Source organism: Leptopilina heterotoma, unplaced genomic scaffold, assembly GCF_015476425.1.
Source record: "Leptopilina heterotoma isolate Lh14 unplaced genomic scaffold, ASM1547642v1 Lhet_278, whole genome shotgun sequence".
Taxonomy (NCBI): Eukaryota; Metazoa; Arthropoda; class Insecta; order Hymenoptera; family Figitidae; genus Leptopilina; species Leptopilina heterotoma.
In genome coordinates this window covers 2,399,934-2,421,979 of record NW_025110986.1, presented here as the reverse complement: position 1 = coordinate 2,421,979, position 22,046 = coordinate 2,399,934, and the positions used below count along the sequence as shown (strand labels likewise).

The window sequence follows — 22,046 nt, the reverse complement described above, 5'->3', positions numbered from 1 at the left end:
TTTCTTCTTTAGAATGTATTAAATGTAATATTTTCATGAGGTTTAAAAAAATGGAAAAATAACAAATCAAATATTATGTATTTGTAATGAAAAAGAAAAATAAAATAATTGGCAAATATGGTTTGTGAATCGAACTCCCTCAAGAGCAGCAAAAACTTGAGTAGAAAATGTTTATATCTAAAGTGAAATAAGCCAATTATGATTTCCAATTAAAACTTTTTTTTCCGTTTATATTTTCTTCTATAAATTTTCCGATAGCTATCCTATCAATCATTAATTCAAGTGTACACAAACAAATAACTCAAATAAAATCAATTATTATATAAACGTAAAACAAATATTTTACATAAATATTTAAATATGAAAAAAGTATAGTTACAAGATAGGATATCAAAATTATAATGATTGTTATTCATTATAATTTTGTATATAAATATCTATATCAAGAAATAACTAATAAATACACAAGAAAGATAGAGAATAATAATAAAATAAGAATAACTTTAAAAATAAAATAATAAACAGCAGTAATAATAATAAAATGTTTTGCTACCTTAAAAAGTGTGGCAGGAGTAAAGGTAGCAATTTTACTAATGAGAAGTTTAAATAGACTTTTCAAAGCTTATGAATATTAAACTGGAAATACGTAAAGGTTGGGATTTTTTTTATTATTTTTGTTTTTTAACAGTAAAAGAAAACGTAAACCGCAGATGACCTCGATGTGGTTGAATGGGGAGGCAGAAGGCACTTCTCACTCGGAGAGTCGATTCCATTCGAATTGACTGGATCACATTCCTCTGGGCCCTACTTAAATTTTAATTTTATTCACCATTTAAAAATAAAAAATAAATATGGTTCATCTTTCCGTATCGATTTTATTTACTTTTAATTACAAACATTCATTATTATTATTTATATTATTATTAATTATAGCCAGGAAAAGTAAAATTGACCAGGAAAATCAAGAGAAAATCAGGGAACTTTAAGAAAAATACTAAAAAATTTTTTATTTTTAGAAATCATAAGGTGTATTTTAGTGTCCAACAATTTTTTAAAACACTAAAAAGATTGAATTCTTCTTGAAGTTTTTTTTTATTTATAAACATTGAAATTATCACGAATTTTAAAACAAAATTTTTGATTTTTTCTATTTCTGACAGTAATTTATTTTAAATAATTTAATTCTTCAAGAACTATCATAAAGTTATTACCTATAAATTATATTTGTGGTGAATAATTTTACCTAACATTTCCAAAAATAATTTAATTTTAGAAGAGTTCCGTGTACAATTTTTATAAATAATTGAATTGCAATAAGATTCAAATAAGAGTTTTCGATAATTTGTATTTAAAAAAAAATTTAATTATAACTTTCTGAAGAAGTTAATTTTTTAATGATAAATTTTTATTCAAATTTTGTTTAAATTAGTTTGAAATTTTTAATACATATTTAATTGAAAAATTTTCTTATATTAATATTAGAAATTCCATAAAATTGAATTGTAAAAAATATTTCAGAAATATTTTATGTGAATTTTCTTTATTTCTTTAAAAAATTGAATTCTCAAAGAACTTTTTAAAAAATTATTAAAAAAATAGTTGATTTAGAGAAGAATTTTAGTTAAAAATTCTAGAATATAATTGAATTGAAGTCATCAAAATATGTCATTTTTGAGAACTTAGAGAAGCAGTTTTTATAAATCATAAAATATCAAAAGGTTTGAAATTTTTATAATTTTTGAGAATTTCAATTTTGAATAATTTAAAAATTGTAAAGAATTTTGTTTTTTGAAAACTTTAATTTCAAATCTTTTTTTCAGTATTAATTATTTAATTAAAACAGTTTCGAATAATCAAAATTTCTTTGGTATTGAATCGAAAACAATTGAATTTTAGACGATTTTGAATGAAAATCTTTTTTTAATTTAAACTCTTGAGGAACTTTTTTAAAATTATTAAAAATAATTCATTGAGAGAGTAATTGCAGTTAAAAATTCTAGAAAATATTTTAATTTTGGAAAAGTTACAGTTGCAATTTTTAGAAATAGGTAGGTAATAAAAAATGTTTGAAATTTCAATTTTTGAAAATTTTGAATTTTTGGAGTAATTTTTATTAAAAATTCTGAAGAACTTTGTGTTCTGAAAAATTTTAATTAAAATTTTTATCCAATTTTTTATTTAAATTAGTTTGAATTTTTCAATACCTTATTTAATTCAAAAATTTTCGAATACTAATTGAAATTTAATAAAATTGAATGGTAAAAAAGTAGATTTTAGAAATATTTAAAGTGGATTTTCTTTTTTATTATTGAATTCTCAAAGAAATTTCTCAAAACTTGATAAAAATTATTTGATTTAAAGAACAATTCTAGTTACAAATTCTAGAAAATAATTTAATTGAAATCTTCAAAATAATTTTGGAGAAGTTACAGTAGTAATTTTTATAAACTATCGAATTTCAAAAGTTTTCAAATACAAGTTTTGAAAATTTGAATTTGAAATAAGAATCTTTAGAAAATTATTTTTTAAGAGTATTTGATGTTACAAATATTGTATAGAATTTAAATAAAGAGTTTTAAAATAATTGAAATTTCGTAATATTGAATTGAGAACAATTGAATTTTAGACAAATTAAAAAAATTGTACATTCCTGAAAATAATTTATTCAGTTTTAGAAGAATACGGTTGTAATTTTTATAAATCTTAATTGAATTTTTGCTATTGTAACAAAATTTTATGTTTTAAAAAGTTTTATTCTAATTTTAGGGTTCCGTACCCGGTAGGAACCCTATTAAAACGGTTACGGAAAATGACCATGTACCCCCCCCCCCTAGCACTCACAGTTTTTTACCTAGAAAGATGAAAATTGGTATGCATATGTATTTTCAAAAATGGATTACAGGAAAAATATAGCGAACATATTTGGTATTGATCTTCATAGTGTTTTCATCGAAAAACTCGAAAATTTGGAAAATTTCGAAAAAAATACATGTACCCCCCCTGGCGCTCACAGTTTTTTATCTAAAGAGCTGAAAATTGGCATACTTATTCGTTTTTACGCATAGATTACAGGAAAAATATAGCGGAAGTGATTAGAATTTATTTTCATGGTGTTTTCATCGAAAAACTAAAATCTCTTTTTGCAAGCTCGAAAATTCTTTAACCCTTGCTGGTTCTCTCAATTCTTAATCTAGTGGACTGACGTTATACATTTTTGTTTACTTTTTCGTGTAGATTTCAACAAACATACAGAATAAATTATTGGAATTCATCTTCATATTTTTTTTGCGAAAAACTAAAAAAATTTTTCGTTTTTAAAAAAAATGTGTGTACCCCCCCCTTGGTTTTCACAATTCTTGGCCTATTAGACTGCAGTTTTGCTTATTTTATGTATTTTCGTGTGTAGATTTTAGGAAAAATGTAGCGAACATGATTGGATTTGATCTTCATATTTTTTTCAGCGAAAAACTCAAAGTTTTTAAAAATTTCGTCTAAAAAGCGTGTATTTCACCCTAGCGCTCACAGTTTTTTACCTAGAGAGCTGAAGATTGGTACACTTTTGTATTTTCACGTGTAGATTACAGGAAAAGTATAGTGGAAATGATTAGAATTGATCTTCATTGCGTTTTGAGCGAAAACCTAAATTTTTTTTTCAATTTTTGATAATAATTATACCTATGCTAGTTCTCTCAATTCTTAGTCTAGTGGACTAGCGTTATACATTTTTATTTATTTTTTCGTGTAGATTTCAACAAACATACAGAAAAAATGATTGGAGTTCATCTTCATATTTTTTTTTGCGAAAAACTAAAAATTTTTTTCGTTTTAGAAAAAAAGTGTGTACTCCCCCCTTGGTTTTCACAATTCTTGGCCTATTGGACTATACTTTTGCTTATTTTATGAATGTTCATGTGTAGATTTCAGGAAAAATAGACCGAATATGATTGGATTATATCTTCATATTTTTTTAGCGAAAAACCCAAAGTTTTTAAAAATTTCGTCAAAAATGTGTGTTTTTTACCCTAGCGCTCACAGTTTTTATCTGAAGAGATGAAAATTGGTTATTTATTTATTTTCACCTGTAGATTACAGAAAAAATACAGCGAAAAATATTGGAGTTGATCTTTATATTTTTTCATAAAAAAAGTAGAAGTTTTAAACGTGAGTACGAACCCTCGGTTTTAGTACGAGTTCTACTCGCACTTGTCCGGTTTTTTTAAACGTATCGTGTTTTTTGAAGAAGAATGTTAAAATATATGAAAAACTTTTTTGAAAATAATTTAATTTTACAAAAAACTTATAATTGAATTTATTGTGGAATAGTAAATAAATAATAATGAAAAGAATAATAATAAAATTTATCATTGGGATAAGGGAAGAAGTTGAATAAATTTCTGGTAATAAGGAAAAAATCAAGGAATTAGGAAATTAAATTTTTTGAATAAAGTGACAGACTTTTTCGACTTTTTTGCACTTTGAATCGACTTTTTGTGCTTTAAAAGTCAATCCGAGGCCTGTAATATTTTGAAACAAATTTTGATTTAAATGAAAAGAAGAATTATTTACTTTAAACAAAACTTTATATTTGGAATAAATATTTTGAATTTATAGACTTTGATTTATATAACAAAATAGAGTAGTTGATGCAAATATAATTTTTTTTCTTAGTGTATATTATAGTTAGCTCGAGATTATGATGAAGTTGAATTGTAGATACGTATATGACTTTAGTGCGAGAAATAAGGTTAGTTATTTGAATTAGAGAATATAACATTTTATAAATGAATCACAGTCAGAACTTAATGGTGGGTCTACAATGATCGGTTGAAAACCTTCATTAATTTGGCGCTAATTCAGCGCTAAAGTTACGCAATCGTGTTCCACGGGGATTATTCACATTGTAGCTACTAGCTATCCTCAAATTAGTGGCTTTCGTTCTTCTCTCAACCCTTTCTCTCTACACCACACCCATAGTAAAGTTTCTAACTCCAAAGACAAACTGTGGTTTCAAAATAATGGTCCAAACATTCCTCATTTTTATAAATTGCCAAAAAAACAGGGGGAACAGTTAAAAAAGAAAAACCTAACGCACAAATAAAATTAAAAGGGATTTCGTGTGTATTTTATTTGGAGCAATAAAATTGAAACAGGGAATGAAAAACATTACCAAAAAAGACAAATTACTTATATTGTTTAGTATTTATTTATTTACTCAGTGGAGTAGGCTTAAAGAACGAAATTATTATTATTATTATTACTAGTAGCAAAATTACCCGAGCGCAAACGGGATGGAATGTTTTAATTTAAGTAATTTGTAGAAAAATAATTATTGTGGCATAATTAGAAAAACCACTACTTTTCTCAAAATACTGAAGTTTTAGTCAATTTTGGGACTAGGGATCGTATTCAGGGGACAAAAATACATTGAAAACCACTCCGCCCAGATAGCACAAAAACTTCCAAGAAGTTTCCAGGAAGCTTCCCGTGGTAACTTCGGAAGTTACCTTCGGTAGCTTCCTGGAAAATTCTCTAAATTCTTCACCAATGTCCGCACTTGGAAGCTTCCTATGGAATCTTCCAGGAGGTTTCCTGGAAACTTACTGCAAATTACCGGTGGAAATTTCTTGGAAGTTGTCAAAGTAAGTTTCCTGGAAGTTTCCAAAAACTATTAATATTTTTGCTAATGAAATTATTATTAAAAAAGCTTTAAAAAATATGAAATATTCATATTTTGCATTATTATAAAATAAAAAAAAGGATTTTTATAACTACAGCACATGAGGGTGAGCGGACTCGAACCACAAGTCATAAGCCTTCAAGTGTGCTGCTGGGATAGTGCTTTAATGCGCTCAACCAAATCGCCACTTGACATTTTAAGGCTAATTTATATATTTATATATTTTATTCTATCTTTCTAATTTATTACTATTATTATTATTATTATTATTATTATTATTTTTTTTTTGCTTAGGGACTTTTGGGAAATCTGCCTACAGATACCTTGGATTCCGCACTCCAAGGTTATGTGGGGTTGGTACACTGAGAAAAATGGATATTAAGGCTTACTATCTAGATATTACCATTCAATATCTATGAAAGTGAACTATAAGACAAGTATCTTGGATATTTAATTTCACTATCTAAATATATTGGACAGAATATATTAACCTATAATATCCAGGATGTTAAAATTCAATATCTATATGAAAGTGAACTGTAAGACAAGTATCTTGGATATTTAATTTTACTATCTAAAGATATACGCAAACGTCATTTCAAATTATAGGTTAAATGTACCTTATTTTTAAATCTTGCGGTAAAATAACAACATTTCGTTTCTGAAAACCACGAAGTAGAGCTCAAAACTTGACAGAAATTCTTAAACATATAATCAAATTCCTAAAATTCCAAAATTTGACAAACAGCGCATATAATTTACTATTCATTATTACCAAATACTTACATTACTAGTGCATTAATAATTATTAATTTATTCTATAATATATATTTACAGATATAATACATAATTTATTAATTAATATTTATAAATGATAATAATATTAATAGAATTATAGCAATTTTTTAATTTTTATAAATAATCAGGGTCCTAATTTAAAACAAAAATCCTGATCTTTTTCCGGTTATTTTTCTTGATGAGACTGCGGGAAAAATTATTATTTTTCCCAGTCATTGCAAGAAAAATTCTAAAAAAACACATGAAATTGTAGTCAATATTTATTAATTCGTATGTCATATAAATTTGAATTATATACTCGCGACATTACTACTAAAGAATATTATAACATGTTTTTTTTATTTATTATGGTCATGTGGGAAAAACCACATACAAGTTGGGTCTATGTGTCAGTGGTCAAGGAGGTGGCGCCAATTCTAGTGGCCGCGGTGAACTAATGAAACTCAAATTACTCCGCTTTAAAACTTTAATAAAATAATTTCCTTGCAAAATTATTGTAATTTTGTTTAATTTTTTGCTTAATTTTGTTAATGAACTTAAAAAATATTAATTTTCGCTGGCAGTTACGACGTAAGTTTTTCCATTTTGATGCTCGCCCATCAAAACAGGGTGATAATATAACCTCACTTTTGCTTTATTGTAGGCTGCTGTAGGCGCCTTAGACGTTGCGCTTGCGCAACGCACAGATATTAGATTTGAATATATTAGATTGTTAAGTTCAATATCTAAACGTTATATTCTACAATACACTACATATTAAATCTAAACATCTGATATACTAAGCGTTAAAATCTAGATAATATATTTAAGTATCTCATTTTTAATATCTAATATATTAAGAGTTTTAATATCCATTTTTCTCAGTGTATGATAAAACAAACGGAAGTATAAAAAAAGAAAAATAAATATATAAAATAGTAAATTTAATAAACTGGCGACCTACTGCCAGCCCGACCCACCAAAACCCTTAACCCTTCTTTTGGAGCCCTTTACCCTCCCTCGGAACTGTCATAAGACTTTAGCCTTCGAGGGTGGCGCTCCAACTCTGTCGCTTATGCGACTTTCTGCTTTACTCTGCGGTTAACCTGCGTTAATAGTTAAAAATTTAAAACTATTTCAATATAAAAGCGGAATTAACAGCACAACAATAATAAAAAAAAACAAATGTTTAATTAAGTGTAAAAAGTCAAAAGATAAAATTGTAAACGGATATATAAAAAAAGAAAAAATAAACGCGTATATAACACAGCCACACAAAAAAAAGTTCTGATCTGGGGGTCTCACTATGTAGACTTTATGGTTTTTGGGTCGCTGAATCCGAATCCGAGTTCCATTTAACCCCATCAGATCAGGATTTTGACATAACCTCAAAAAACCAATATGGCGGACACATTTTTGAAAAGTTTATCGGATTCGCTTGAAATTCGTTACTCGGGGGTTTTTTGGGTCGCTGATTACGAATTTAAAGTCTGATTTCAAAAATTCAAAATGGCGGATCCACTATGGCGGACACGTTTTTGAAAAATTTATCGGATTCGCTTGAAAAAGCTACGTCGTCGCGACCTGCGGATCTCTTTCTTGAGCTCCTTTTTCGCCTCCTTGAAAGCCTCTTTCAGCAAGGGATCTCCCTTAGATCGAGTATATGTCCTTCTTGCTTTGAGGCATTCCTTCCTCAAGGAGGCTAGCTCCTCTGACCACCAGTGCAAGGATTTTCTTCCGGGAATGGCGCCTTTGCGTGGCATAGACTCATTGCAAGCGGTGACTATCATATTCCTCACCGCTCGAACCTCCCCATCCAGACTGCTCGGCCTCTTCACCCAGCCCAAGTCCTCAATTAAAAGGGCTTCTCTTAGGGACCGGCCGAACTTTTCCTTGTCGAGTCTCTTCATATTCCACGAGGAGGTTTTGCGACTAGGAGCATCCTGTCTTTTTCCTCCTCGTGTGTCTCCCATCGAGACTGAGAACTGAATGTACTAGTGGTCACTTGCGGTATATTCCTCAGAGACCCGCCAGTCGGTTATGCGGCTAAATAGTTTAGACGATGCGATTGTTAGATCTATAATTGATCCGATCGCACCTCGTCTAAAAGTCCATGTATTACCTCGGTTTACAGCTAATAAGTCGTTTCTGGAGATCATTTCTCCAATACGAATTCCTCTCTTGTCGAGTCTCGTCTCACCCCACTCTGGCGACTTTGAGTTAAAATCGCCAGTGATGATGACATCCAGCCTGGATTCTGTGAGGCTCGATTCTAGGTCTTCTATATTGGCTTCGAAGTTTGTCAGTGGGTCGCTGGGTGAAAAGTAGCAGCTATACATACGTATATTAGCTACCTCTATCCACACGAACCCACTGCTCGTCTCCAGAAACTTGTCAACCCGCAATTCTGGGTTGCACAGCTTTATGGCGGCTCTCTTCGCCTTATCCTGATACCAAGGGGCGAGATCGCTTCCTTGATACTGCTCACTGCAGAACAGGATATCGACCTCATTTTCCCTTGCTGTTTGCAATAGGAGCAACTGTGGATCCTTACTTGCACAGGTTTACAAATTAAAAACTTTTTTTTTCCAATCGAACAAAACAATTTTTTTTTAATAGTAGGTGTTTTTTGAGTAAGAAAATCATAGTTTTTTTTAACTAACCTGTAGGAAAATTAGCTTGTCAAAATATAATAAATGAGGTATCATTGGAAAGGTTATTAAATTACCTTTCGATCCATAGGTCACAGAATAACATTCAACAAAAATTGAGAGAGTTACAGTCGATTAAAGATGAAATTTCATGACAATTTTGATGATTTTTAGACATTTGAGTAACTTCTACTATTTTTTTCTACATCAAACAGGAAAGAATGTTTAGGTTTTAATTTTTTTATTGATAGACTATATCATTACACAAATTTTGAGCCCTTGTCGACCTCGATTGGATTAAAAATGACAATTCTACACTAAATTTAGTGAACGAAACTACATTCTTCATTTTTAGTATCCCTTAAACATTTGCAGCAAAAATTGAAGTAATAAAATTTAGTTAAGCTCTAAAGTTACTGAAATCACTAATAAATGATTTCTGAAATCGTAGATTTCGAATCCAATGTTAGTTTTCTAAATTTCAAAATGGCGGATCCAATATGGCGGACAAGTTTTTAAAAATCGATTAAATTCGTCTTAAATTCGTTACTCGGGGGTTTTCGGGGTCGCTGATTACGAATCTGATGTCGGATTTCGAAAATTGAAAAGGATGGATTCATAATGGTGAACGAGTTTTTTAAAATCCATCGAATGCTTGTTTACCTTTTTTCTCTTATTACAATCTGTAGCTGCAGCAGCTCTCCTCGTTTGCCGTGGAGTTCCCACAGTTGGAGTCTGCGGCTCTCGGTCCTTGAACGGCTCGGGGATTAAATAGCAGATTCTTACAAATTTTAAAGAACGCACCCTCTAAAACCGCCACGCCATCCTGGATGTCACGACTGACGTTCTTTTGGCGCTTGAATGCCTGGTGCACGCTCTTAAAAATTCCGGGAATAGCCAGGAACTGATTTGCGACATTTGATTTGTAGCTTGTCAGCTGGATATCTATTTGGCTCCTTCCAAAATCCTTGGAGCCATCTGCACCGACTATCGGGGCTTGCACCTGATCAGAATCGGTGGTGGGATTACCCTCTTTCGAGGTACCCACTTGGAGTATTTCATTTAAAATCTTGTCCATTACATTCATTTTTTTTTATTTCTTTGTCCCGTGTCGAGGGAACGATCGAGCCTAAACAGGGTACTACCATCTGGCCAAGATGGGCCCTGAACCGCCTCCGTTAGTTACATAGACGTTATAGCATTGCCGGAGCATTGATGCGACTTCTATGATATCCAAGGGCACGTGAACATGTATGTTCGGACGAAATTAAATGCATTTGAAAAACGTTCCAAACAAAAAAGGGAAAAATAAATAAAATTGAAATTAAATGAAAAAGTAAATTAAGGGAACTTTATTTAAATTTCGAAAAAATCCCTCAACGACTGTGTACGTTTTATTTAAGGTCTAATTTACCTTCAAGTGATTCGAATTAAAAAAGCAATTTATCGGAATTCCAGTCACTTAGTAAATTAGAATTTTAAATTAGAAAAATTTCACCGCAGACAATTATATTTATATTAATATTTATAAATTATATAAATAGAAAATGCAAAACAATATATAGTTTTAATGTATGAATCATATAATTATTTATGCATGCGAGAAAGGAAAAAGTTATAATGAAGACAATAAATCACAATGTGAGTGTCTAGGCTAATAGTAAAATATTACAAAACATTAAGATTGATTTTAATACAAAAATTTGTCTCATTTTCGAATTCAATTGAAGTGAATTGGTAAATGGGGTAATAAAATTTGTCAATTGAAGGGAATTGTGGAATAATGAGTAATGGTGTTTTTGCTGTTTATATGCGGGTGGTGGTGTTTTTTTCTTTTTTTTAGGCATACACCTAAAAAAGAGAGAGAGAGAGAGAGAGAGAGAGAGAGAGAGAGAGAGAGAGAGAGAGAGAGAGAGAGAGAGAGAGAGAGAGCAGTAAAGTTTTATTGGTGAAATATTAAGTGAAACTTTTTTATATTATACCCAAGTTGTCCTAGTATCTTGTTTATCCTTGCGGTAGTGCGGCGACGTTCGTGACGAAATTACGTCCTGAAGAATAGGTTGTCGTTGAAGTTGGGCCACGTACGCCATACGAAATGCATTACCCACAATGGCGTTTAGCTCCTCTGGCTGCAATCAAATTTTAAAAAATTTCATTTTACTTCGATGGAAAAATGTTGTCACATTTTTTTCTTTTAGATGTTTATTGATTTTAAATAATGATTTATTTTATTGTATAAATTATACAAAAAATATTATAGCAATCAGATCTTTTTACCGTTTTTCAAATTTCGTTACCCAATTGTAGCGATTTTTGCTAATTTTAGAGTTGTGACAGATTAGACATTAGGGAAATAAAGCAGGGAAATATTAGGGAATTTTGTCAAAAGTATTGTGAAAAAAATCAAATTTTCAGAATTACTAAAAAAATTCTGGTTTCTGTAAAATTGAGTTTGAAAGCCAAAAGATGAAACACATTTCACAAATAAAGGTTTTTTTCTTTATTTTTTTCTTCTTTTCTCTCTTATTCTCATATATAATGCTGAAAATAGTGTTGTAGTTTGAAAGAAACAATTTTTTCTCTTTCCATTATAAGAAATATTATTGAAATTTCTGCTGTTCCTATTTACCCCGAATTTCCAGTTTTTAGGGGTAAATAGAAACAGTCTCATATTTTTAATTAAAGTTTGCAAAATTAAAAAATCAAAGTTGATTTTTGTTGTAGTATTAATAAGAGATAAATATAAATTTTAATATGAATTTTTAGTTAATTTTTTTCTAAATGCGAGTCAAGAAAGTGAAAGGGTGTCTTCTTTGATTTTCAATTTTTTGTGCAATAGGAAATATTTTTGTATATACTACTGCTAATTGACAAACGGAAAATAGGAAAACACTTAGAACTTGTTGGGGGTAATATAAGCTTCAAGATGTAAGGCCGTATTTATTTTTAAAATTTTTTATTTAACTAAAATAACTACTGTTCCGATTTACCCCTTGTTTCTATTTACCCCAACTGACCCTAATTGAATTTTTGCAAAGAATTTTATTACTTTTGAAAATAAGTAATTGAATTTCTGCAATCATTTGTAACTTCTCCAAAATTCAATTTCTTTCGTGTTTTTAACTAAAATTCTTCTATAAATCCATTACTTTTAATAATTAATAAATATATTTAAAAAATTAACTAATTTCAGAAGAATTTGAATTATTATAAAATATAAAAAATTGAAGGTTTTGTATTAGAATTTGTGGTAATTTTATAGTTTATGAGGCAAACAAAAAAGACTGACTTTGGATTCGTAATCAGCGACCTCAAAAACCCTCAAGTAGTTATTTTCATTAGCTAAGCCTTATTTTATTTTCGATTTTGTAATTTTGTTGTAAATCTTGCCATAAACATTCTTTTTTATTATTGTTTGAATTAAAAAATTGTAAATTATTTATTGTACTATAAATTTTTTTCACAAAGTAGAATAAATTTGTGGGTGTTGGGTGTTTTGAAATCAAAAATATTTTTATTTTTGTCAAAGTTGTGAAGGTTTAAAGTCAAAAGTGGTTTTGATCGAAAACGCTGGGCGTTAAAGGGTTAAACTTACGTAATGCATTATTATTTATAAGTCTAAATTATTTTATGACTAACATCATTTTTATGTAATTCTTTGTATCATTTAACATTTCCATACTTGAAATTGATTTTTTCTTAAATTTTGTAAGAAATAATCAACTGTTCCTATTTACCCCTAAATTTTAGCAAAGTTGAAAAATTTAGGGGTAAATAGAAACAGTTGATTATTACGATTTAATAATTCCCATATTTTTTACTACTCCATAAAATTGTTCCACGGAAGTGAAATAATAACTCAACACATAACCGTAAAAATTTCAAATTATCTTTATAAATAATAAAATTCTAATCAAATTCCTGTCAAAATTTCAATTTTTTCAACAATTTTCCTCAATTCAATGATTTTTAATATTTACTATTCAAATAAAATTTTCCAAAAGAATTCAATTATTTGAAAGAAATTTTAATAAAATTCTACGCAAACATTTAATTATTTTTATAAATAATAAAAATTGATCTGGAATTTAATTATTTACAAATTTTTTATTAAATTTCTTCGCAATAAATCAATTCTTTTCATAATTAATAATAAAATTCTTCTCAGGAATTCAATTATTTTTTAAAAATTTTAATAAATTTCTTGGGAAGAATTCATTTATAATAAAAATGCTGGGCAAAAATTTAATTATTTTCATAAATATTAAGGGTGCAGTCCCATGACAGCGTTTTGCGTTGCGTTTTGTAACTAGGCCATGAGTGTGAGAGAGATACAGATATAGGTTTGCTCTATTTGCACTCATTGCCTAGTTACAAAACGCAACGCAAAACGCTACCATGGGCCTCCAGCCTAATATTCTTCGGAAGAATTCAATTTTTTCCAAAAATTTTATCAAGAATTAAATTATCATCATAAATAATAAAAAGTTTGTGCAAAAATTCAATTATTTTCATTAATATTAAAATTTTTCGGAGAAATCCACTTATATTTTCATAAATAACAAAATTCTTTGCAAGATGAATCCATTTATTTTAAAAAATAATAAAACTCATCGCACAGTTTGAATTATTTTCAATACAATTTTATTAAAATTCGTCGATAAAGTTCAATTATTTAAAAATTTGTTGATAAAATTCTTTATGACAATTCAGAATTTGGGAAAGATTTCAAATTAAAATTTTTAAAAATCTGAATGTTTTATAGTTTTAACTAACAATTCTGTTGAATTAAGCTTCTTGAAAAAGTTTAATTATTTTTTTTTAAATTATTTGAAGCTTTTATTTTGTAATGTATATATGTTACGTACCAAGCCCGAAATTGTACAAAGCCCGATCTGTACAACGATTTTTGTACTGATCGCGGTTGGTACAAGCTGTTTTGTTTTTGACACTATGGTTAATACGTACTATAATAATAAACAAAATATAATACCTACATTTACCAAACGATGATGGGCATTCTGTACATTCGCTAGTTTACTTGGTAAATGTACATAAAATTTTCATTCAGTGAACTATTTTCACTTTCACCAAATAGCCTGGTAAATTCTCACATCTGTACAACGATTTTTGTACTGATCGCGGTTGGTACAAGCTGTTTTGTGTTTTGTACAGAGCTGTTATTTCCGGGCTCTGTACAGAGATATTTGTACTGAGCTAGCTCGGTACAGAGATGTTTGTACAAAGCTAGCTCAGTACGATTCCGCCTGTACAATGTTGTCCATAGCAGTCGATTAAAACAAATGAATATTATTTTGTATAATATTTATTATGTAATTTAAATTTGAAATTTTTAAGCATAAATTTTATAATGCGTTATTTATGCATTTTATTGTATTCCACCATGACTAGTACATAATAGTATAATCAGCTTTCAGTATATTAAAAATTTCATTATTATGAATAGAATAGAATAGAATAGAATAGAATAGATTTATTATGTCCTAGGTAAATACCACGAGCACAACCATTAAAAATACAGTAATTAATAACATATAGGTATATCATATAAAGTTAAATAAAGCTATATACATCTCTTTCAGACAATAAAATACTTTGATTTACAAATTATCACAGCAACTCACATATAGATGACATACCAATCAAGATACACTCTACACGGAAAAAAAGTACGTAAATCCTTCCTTGAAAGTGCTTGACTTTTGGATAGGACACAAAATAAAAGGCTGTATCATACTTTTTATTAGAAAATATAGAAAAGTCCTAGAGTTATTCTAGTACTAGTATGGGCAACATGGTTTTTTAAATTTTAACGAAAAGTCATTTGTTCAGTTTTATAAAGTACGTGAAAGATTAGTTGACTGCGCTTGAAAATTCTGTAGAGCATGCGCAGTGTGCGTTGCGCGTTTCTACCCAAGGTAAATGCCAGCTGATCGTCTGTTTCCATTTGTGTTAATTTCAGATGTGAATATACTATTATTTTATGAAAAACAAATAGTGTTAATATATATTTGTCTTCAAGAATTGACTTTCAAAAAAATATTTTTTATTTTTTGTTTCTCACAAAACAGAATGTTATGTAAGTCTCAGTTTTCAGTGAAATAGCATGTCTCAGAAGTCGTGAAAAATTTCACCATGTGGTATATAAGAACAATTCGATACGTACTTTTAAGTGTTAAATGTGTGTTTATATTTAAGTTATACGCGAATATATGTGTGTGTTATAGGTTAGTTCATAAGTGTTGACGAACGTCGAAAAGTGATACAATAATTGTTCTTTGTTTGTGTGATTAATTATCCAAATATGTGAATGAATGAGTGAATTTCAGAAAAACTGTGTGAACAAGTGGAAATTATTTTTTTTATTTTACAATTTTTTTGAAAGTCAATGAAATTCTCAAGCAAGGTACTAGAAATTTTCATTGACTGCTTTTGAAACTCTCATGCAAAAGTACTAGACTGTTTTTAGTATTTTGTGTCGTATCCAAAAGTCAAGTACCGAGTCAATGAAAATTTCACGTACTTTTTTTTCCGTGTATATACTCTATACATCCAACGAAAATAAATATTTATATAATTGTAGTTTAAATGTTTTTGGACTTTCAATATTTGTCATAGAACGAGGAAGAGAGAGTTCCATAAATTTATGGCAGTAACCATGAACGAGTTTTTATATTTTTCTGTTTTACATTGTGGAGCCCTAAGAATGCAAGGAGATCTTAACTCTCTAGTAGTAATTTCCTCTCTAAAAACAAACTTTTCATACAAGTACGAAGGTTTTTTATTGTTTAAAATTACATGTGTAAGACTGCCGATGTACCAAAGTCGTCTGTTACTAACACTAAGCCAACCTAGCTGTAATAATAATCAGCTGTAATTATAATCAAATATAAATCTTATACATGAATTCAGGAGTTTCTCAAGTTTATAATTTAATTCTTCAGTCATATCATTATATACAACACAACAGTAATCAAAATGAGGGAAAACCAATAACGTAACAAGTTTCGTCTTTAATTCAACCGTAAGGGCTTTCTTATTTGTTTTGAATTGTGATAAGGTGGCATAGACGCTCTTGCACATTTTGCCAACCTGCTTATCCCAAGAAAGAGTTGGCGTAAAGATAACACCCAAATTTTTAACTAAATCAACAAAAGGGATGGTATTATCATTATTTTTATTACAGAGCAGTCACTCAAATTTATTTTATTTACATACCAAGTAGAGCCGATTATCATAGAATAAGTCTTATTAAAATTTATTTTAAGAATATTTACTTTCGCCCAATCAAATACAGCCTTAACATCCTCATTTATTAACCTTATATTATTCTGCAAGTCTTCCAAACTAGAATGTATATAGATCTGCAAATCATCCACAAAATACATATGTCATTAGTATAAAGTAGGAACAATAGAGAACCCAGCACTGAACCTTGAGGAACTCCAGTTCCAATATGTCCCCACTCAAATAGCTCTCCATCTGGTCCCACAACAGCCTGGGTTCTACTTGACAAGTACGAAGCAAACCATCTTATGACTGATCCCGACAAACCTATGGCTTTGAGTTTCGATAGCAAGATAGTATGAGGTACCGAGTCAAAAGCTTTACTAAAATCAAAGAACACCACTATGGTTACCTTCTTTTGATCAATCGCTTTACATATATCATCAGTTGCACCAGCCAAGAGTGTTTGTGTACTGAACCCTTTTCTGTAACCAGACTAAAAGGGCTAAGAACATCATTTGTCTCAACAAATTCATTCAACTGGTAAAACAAAACTTTCTCAAGAACCTTTGACAATGAAGAAAGAATAGCAATAGGTCTGTAGTCCCCCGGCTGCTGTGGAACTTTCACCTTTCCAATAGGCTTAATCAAAACCCTCTTCCAATCAACTGTTATGGACAACATTGTACAGGAGGAATCGTACTGAGCTAGCTCAGTACAAATATCTCTGTACAAAGCCCAGAAATAACAGCTCTGTACAAACAACAAAACAGCTTGTACCAACCGCGATCAGTACAAAAATCGTTGTACAGATGTGAGAATTCACCAGGCTATTTGGTGAAAGTGAAAAATAGTTCACTGAATGAAAATTTTATGTACATTTATAAAGTAAACTGGCGAATGTACAGAATGCCCATCATCGTTTGGTAAATGTAGGTATTATATTAGAATTAGAATTTCTTTATTTTGTCCTAGGAAATCCACGTGGTCAAGCATTAAGAATACAGTGAAAGAAAACGTACAATTCATAAATCATGTAACAAAAAGAATACTTAAAATTAATCTTAAACAAAATAAATTAACAATTGTAAAATTTGTAAAGTTAACACATGTAACGAAGTAAATCGTTACTTGTATAGGCAAATTTTCGTTCTGAGTCCAGTGCTATAGTTGGTGACTTTGTCTCCGTCTTTTCTATCGTTCCGTCGCATTTTTCCCAATTTTGGTATAGTCCGTTGGTCAGCGTCTTGTGTCCTTCTCACCTAGTGCCCCTTCCCTGAATGATTTCTCGTCTGTTTGATAAGAGGGAGATGTCACATGGCTTTTAGCGACCCTTTCCCTTCTTTCTAATAGGTATCGTTGATATTCGACAAGGAAGGATTCATAGGAAAAATCATGAGGTGTGATAAGGAAGGAGTTTTCCCAAATTCGCTGCTGGTTTCCTGAAAAGCCGCGGATCGGAGGAACACTCGTCGCCCAGATATTAATCGAGCTGGTTGAGTTTTGAAATTGTAATTGGTCTGAATTTGTAATTTCGTTTGTGCGAAAATCAAAGTTATTTAAAGTTTAATTATTGCCATTATTTTAATATTTTAATTTCTTAATAAATTATCAGTATTGTTTTTTTTAATTAATTTATGTTATTTTATTTGGTGTTTTAACCTTTGAATTATTTTCTTTGTTAATTGTGTTCGAATTGACCGTTGGAGTTTGGAGACGCCGTTGGTTGTTGGCGAGTTCATTCTACGAAGGTTTGAATTTATTTATCACTGGAGATCGATGCATCGCGATTTTAATTTTCAGCAGTTCCCCCCTTTAATGAGATTTTGTTGAATTTTGTGTCCTTTGTAAATGAGAGTTTTGAGATGATAGTGACTGTTTTTCGGGTTATCGATGCAATAGTTTAAATTGAGTAATTATTAATAAACTATTAATTTCCCCTTTACAAATTGGCGCCCAACGTGGGGCCACGCTGAGATCTCCAGTTTTAAAAAAATAGTGACCGAGTAGTTCTGTTTTGTGACCAGAGGATTTGTGATAAAGAAATTATAATTTTTGTCTGATGTGATTTGTGACTGATTTAGAGACCAAAGAGACCAGTTCTTGAGTGCGGATTGTACCTGTAATTATTCCCTTCCATAGAGACCATTGAATTTCCTCCAATAATAATTTTTAGTGTCCTTTTTTCTGTGTCATTAAAAAATATAAATTATTCGAGAAAGTTGATGTGAATTCCTAAAATGGTTTGGGCGTCGTCAAGAGTTAATTTGTCGACCAACGGTTTTCAAGTCCGCACGGAGACGCGGTAGTTTTGGCGGGTCGCGGTTTTGGCGGTGAAGCGGAGTAAGGCGAGTGAGCTGACAGTGTGTAGCACGCGTTTGTAAATAATCACAAACCGGTGTGTCATTGACGTTTGGAAATTTCCGTTTTTCCTTTCAGATAAAATTATTTTTCTTGAGAGTATTATTTTCGTGGTTTTTGAGTTGGGTTTTGTGTATTTCGTATGTCTTATTTTTGGTCCCGTTATTTTAGTGTCTGTGTAAGGGTTTAGCGACCATTTAATGACATACCCCATTTTTTTATGTTGTTTTTTTTTTATTGAAACCAATTAACCAGCTCGATTGATTACCGCGGTGAGCAAATTAGAGTGGTGTTATGAGAGATTGAACTTGTTTTTATTTTCGGGTCAGAGGCCAAATTAATTTGTGGGTAGAGACCGAATTGACGTTTGGATAGAGACCAAAATAATTTTTTAGTTAGAGACCAAATTAATTTTCGGGATAGAGACCAAGATAATTTTTGGTTGGAGACCAAATTTACTTTTGGGTTAGAGACCAAAATTAATTTTTGGTATAGGGGCCGATACGACTGTAGTTAAAATGGCCCACAGTGATTTATTAGAGAGTAGTGTGGGTATGGGCCCAGTTGAGCAGGTGTTAGTTGTGACCTCTGTAGCGACAACTTCTTCGCCCATGACTACTATGTCGAGTGGGTTTTCGACTTCATGTCCAACCAGAATTACATGGTCTTTACCGAGTTCGGGTATTTCGTCACCTTGTTGTGTACCTAGTTCGTTGAGTTTAAGCCCTGGTGTGGCCAGGATGTCCTTCGCGCAGGTCCACACGACCAGTGTTGGTCAGGACGTTGTTTTCTTAGAGAATGGGGCCTGTAGTTCTAATGTACACCCTTTTTTGTGTCCGGGGGGAATCCGGGTAGTGGATGATGATTTTTTGAGACCCGTTAATACCCCATTTGTTGTGTCCAGGGGAGCAGTGCCTAAAATTTTGAATAGACAAAATGCAGAACAGTCTATTGACCAAGTTGGGCCTGCCCAGCGCCGAGTTACGTTTGTTAGTGCACCTGGGGAAGTTGAAACACCAGTTTGTGAGCGTTCTTCTCGAAGCCAGTTTTCGAGTGTTTTTGCTCAGGGTCTGGATAACTGTTCGCAAGCTTGGCCATATCTAGGCCCCTCGACTAGTTTCAACTCGAATATTGGTGTTGGTGCACAGTTGAAATTTGGTAATCGAGATTCACTTTCGAGTCTAGATAGTGAGGCAAACCCGGCCCCGGCTCGCCCCCAATTGACCCATAGTACAGGATTAGGGTTTAAATTGGTTAAATTATTAAAGGACTGGGATATTCGTTTTTCTGCTGATGATAAAGAAGATCCGGAGGAATTTCTAGACCGAGTGAATGATTGTAAAAATTCTAATCTTATTAGTGACCTGGAATTATTGCGTGTAATACCTAGTGTCTTACGACGATCGGCGAGTCAGTGGTATCGTATCGTCAAGCCTGAGATTAGGTCGTGGGGACAATTCCAGAGACTATTTAAGCGTGAATTTTTAGAGATTGTAGACGATGAGGATGTCTATGATGAGTTAAAGGCCCGTACCCAGGCGAAGGGTGAAAGGATTACAGATTACTTGTTGAGTTTGCGTTCTATTGCTCAACACTTTCGTAATCCTTTGACGGATGGTGAATTATTGCGTATTGCTTTTCGTGGGTTGAATCCGGAAAACAGGCGTTACGTCTCGTCTTTCAGTGTCAATTGTGTAGAAGATTTGGAGAAAATTCTGCGAAATTTTGAGCAAATCAAGAGGATTGACAGTCGTTACGCCCCACCCCCCTCTAGAGACCAAATGATTTTTCCCATGGCAGCACCCAGGTCCAATATGTGAGTGTGGCAGTGAGACGTAAGTTAGTACGTTTAGAGACTAGAGGAAAGAAGAGCTCGAAAATTTTAAATAGTTCAAAATAGTTAAAGTAATGTATCATGGCACCAAACGGGCCATGAGAGAGAAAAAGCGTTAGTGGTGTAAACGCTGTATATTCAGAGATACCGTGCGTGGTGTTGAGTATAGCGAGAGGGGAAGTGCGTAAGGTACAGAGTGCTGAGTCGAGTGGGGGATATTTAATGGGTACCCTGCAGTCAGCCTTGTACTAAGTTGAGTGGAGAAAGAGTTTATTTCTGAGGGAAATGTGTGCCAACGAGACTTACACTCATTTTTTTATAATGATGAGAAATTAGAGACCATTGTGGTTCCTGTGTTTTACCGGAACCAAGGGTAGTAGAATTTAGGGAGGGGGGAATGCATTGGTTGCATGTAGCCCTGAATCCCGAGGGAAAATTAACGGTAGAAGTGAAAGAAATGAGTATTTTCTTGAGTTTTTTTTTTTTTTTTTTTTTTTTTTTCTTTTTCTTTTTGTGACCGACCTTATTTGCCCCTTTCAGCGTCTTGTGTCCTTCTCACCTAGTGCCCCTTCCCTGAATGATTTCTCGTCTGTTTGATAAGAGGGAGATGTCACATGGCTTTTAGCGACCCTTTCCCTTCTTTCTAATAGGTATCGTTGATATTCGACAAGGAAGGATTCATAGGAAAAATCATGAGGTGTGATAAGGAAGGAGTTTTCCCAAATTCGCTGCTGGTTTCCTGAAAAGCCGCGGATCGGAGGAACACTCGTCGCCCAGATATTAATCGAGCTGGTTGAGTTTTGAAATTGTAATTGGTCTGAATTTGTAATTTCGTTTGTGCGAAAATCAAAGTTATTTAAAGTTTAATTATTGCCATTATTTTAATATTTTAATTTCTTAATAAATTATCAGTATTGTTTTTTTTAATTAATTTATGTTATTTTATTTGGTGTTTTAACCTTTGAATTATTTTCTTTGTTAATTGTGTTCGAATTGACCGTTGGAGTTTGGAGACGCCGTTGGTTGTTGGCGAGTTCATTCTACGAAGGTTTGAATTTATTTATCACTGGAGATCGATGCATCGCGATTTTAATTCTCAGCAGTTCCCCCCTTTAATGAGATTTTGTTGAATTTGTGTCCTTTGTAAATTAGAGTTTTGAGATGATAGTGACTGTTTTTCGGGTTATCGATGCAATAGTTTAAATTGAGTAATTATTAATAAACTATTAATTTCCCCTTTACACACAATAGTACAACAAAATAAATGTACAATTGTAAGATACAACATTCTAAGACACTCTAGAGTGATTGAGAAAATAGATGTTTGTACAATACTATTTTGAATGTTTTTAGACAACTGATACTCTATATTTTGTTTATTATTCTAGTATGTATTAGTCATAGTTTCAAAAACAAAACTTGTAATTCAGGGTGTCTAACAAGGATTGAGAAAAACATACCCTGACTTTTTCCCTTATTTTTACTAATTTAATTCTGC

The 22,046-nt window shown here is 31.3% G+C and overlaps 1 protein-coding gene across 3 annotated transcripts in view; it reads right to left on the bottom strand.

Moving 5' to 3' along the window:
• The window catches only part of LOC122504061 (tensin-3-like), a 566,797-nt gene that overhangs the window by 70,914 nt on the left and 473,837 nt on the right, over positions 1–22,046 (bottom strand). For all 3 annotated transcript variants that reach the window (XM_043614943.1, XM_043614945.1, XM_043614944.1), the window contains one exon: positions 11,088–11,234. In XM_043614943.1, coding sequence (XP_043470878.1) covers positions 11,088–11,234 — 147 coding nt within the window. The remainder of the gene's footprint in view (positions 1–11,087; positions 11,235–22,046) is intronic.